The following is a 1,474-nucleotide window of genomic DNA, read 5'->3' as shown; positions in this document are numbered from 1 at the left end:
ACCATTTTCACGAAGGGATCAACGCATGGCAAAAGGGGGATTATATGAAATGTAAACATCAGATGGCCGAGTGTCACTTCCCTATGCATGAAGCTAGAAAACATGGAAAGGAACTACCAGATATTCTCAGTGAGATGGAAGTATTAGAAAATGATGTACACATGCACATGTGCATTGCAGAATCATCAAAAGCCAGACAAACAGGTAATGTTGGAATTAGTTGTACCTGAAAATATGTAAAACACAATTTTGATACTTCTAATTAATTTTTCGACTTGTTTGAGTTGAACATTTCTGAATTTACAACACATGATTAGGCATAAATAGAAGACTCATATTTTCTCGATGCTCTATGCACAGGAGACGAGTTACTGGAGAAAATTACCCGTTACTATGAGGCAATGGACATGAACATGGTGTGGGATATAATAGACTGGTACAAACAGTCGATTCTTCTCGCCAGAGAGCTGGACATGGAGCAAGAGGCAATATCGTTAGCCAGGATAGGAAACGTGTATGCAAAGGTTCTGAAATTCAAACCTCAGGCGAAGGTGTATTTGAAAAGGGCTATTCAGATGGCTGTAGCTATGGCACCCCGCACGTTCGTTTCATGTGGTAAGAGTATTATCCCGGTATAACATTATTAAATCGTCTCTATGTTGAATCATTTTGGTACTAACCCTCATGGTACGTTTTAAAAATATTTCCCTTTTTTCAAAATATTTGGGTTTTTAAAATTTTAGAGTGGTACAAGGAATGCACTGAAATGCTGAAAAAGTATCAAGAGGAAACTGTCATGCATGAACAAGAACAGCAATACAAGGAAAAAGAAAAGGTTAAAGAAGAAATTAAGGGCGAACTAGAAGGGATCAAGGAAAAACACGAGAAAATGACTAATATTGAGTTTTTAAAATATGTATATGTCACTTATCCACCCAAAAATGAAGCATTCAAGCTGGAAAAAGACGCGGAGGAAAATATTAAGAAAACCTTACAAAAAGCAGTTACCCACTATCATCCTGATAGATATGATCCGGATGAAAACGGATTGAAATGGAAAGTTTTAACCGAGGAAATTACAAAGTTTCTCACGAGAAGATACGAAATTCAAAAAGAAATATCTTAAGTAACTGAATTACAATCTGTACACAGAGTCAGTGAGGTAATAGTGTGGGAGGACTTTATATGAAGTAGGTTTCTAGTTCCACAAATATTGTTATAAACATTTTCAATGCATGACTTGTATACTGTATACAGGATTATTTTCGCCCCGTGTTAAATTCGCCCTTTTATACTTGCAAACAATTTTGCCCCGTTTTAAATTCGCCCAGTCATAATTTTGTTGAAGAAATTATACAGTATTCTTTGAATTCGCCCCGTTTTAAATTCGCTCAAATGAGGGTAGGGCGAAAGGGGCGAAAATAAAACGGGGGCGAAAATTTCCCTGTATACAGTAATTGCACAGAATTACATC

The 1,474-nt window shown here is 36.6% G+C and overlaps 1 protein-coding gene across 1 annotated transcript; it reads left to right on the top strand.

Annotated features, from left to right (window-relative positions):
* Positions 1–5: 5 nt before the first annotated feature.
* On the top strand, positions 6–1,182 carry LOC134245332 (uncharacterized; the record flags this gene model as incomplete). The annotated part of the gene is made up of 3 exons (XM_062727630.1): positions 6–204; positions 361–615; positions 744–1,182. Coding segments are annotated over 3 exons (837 nt in total), but the record flags the coding sequence as incomplete, so codon positions are not given.
* Positions 1,183–1,474: the final 292 nt, after the last annotated feature.

This window comes from Saccostrea cucullata, unplaced genomic scaffold, assembly GCF_032062105.1.
Source record: "Saccostrea cucullata isolate Sc308-1 unplaced genomic scaffold, CSIRO_AGI_Scuc_v1 ctg2271, whole genome shotgun sequence".
NCBI classification, from domain to species: domain Eukaryota; kingdom Metazoa; phylum Mollusca; class Bivalvia; order Ostreida; family Ostreidae; genus Saccostrea; species Saccostrea cuccullata.
The sequence above is the reverse complement of the archived record's forward strand: the minus strand, read 5'-3'. Positions and strand labels throughout refer to the sequence as shown.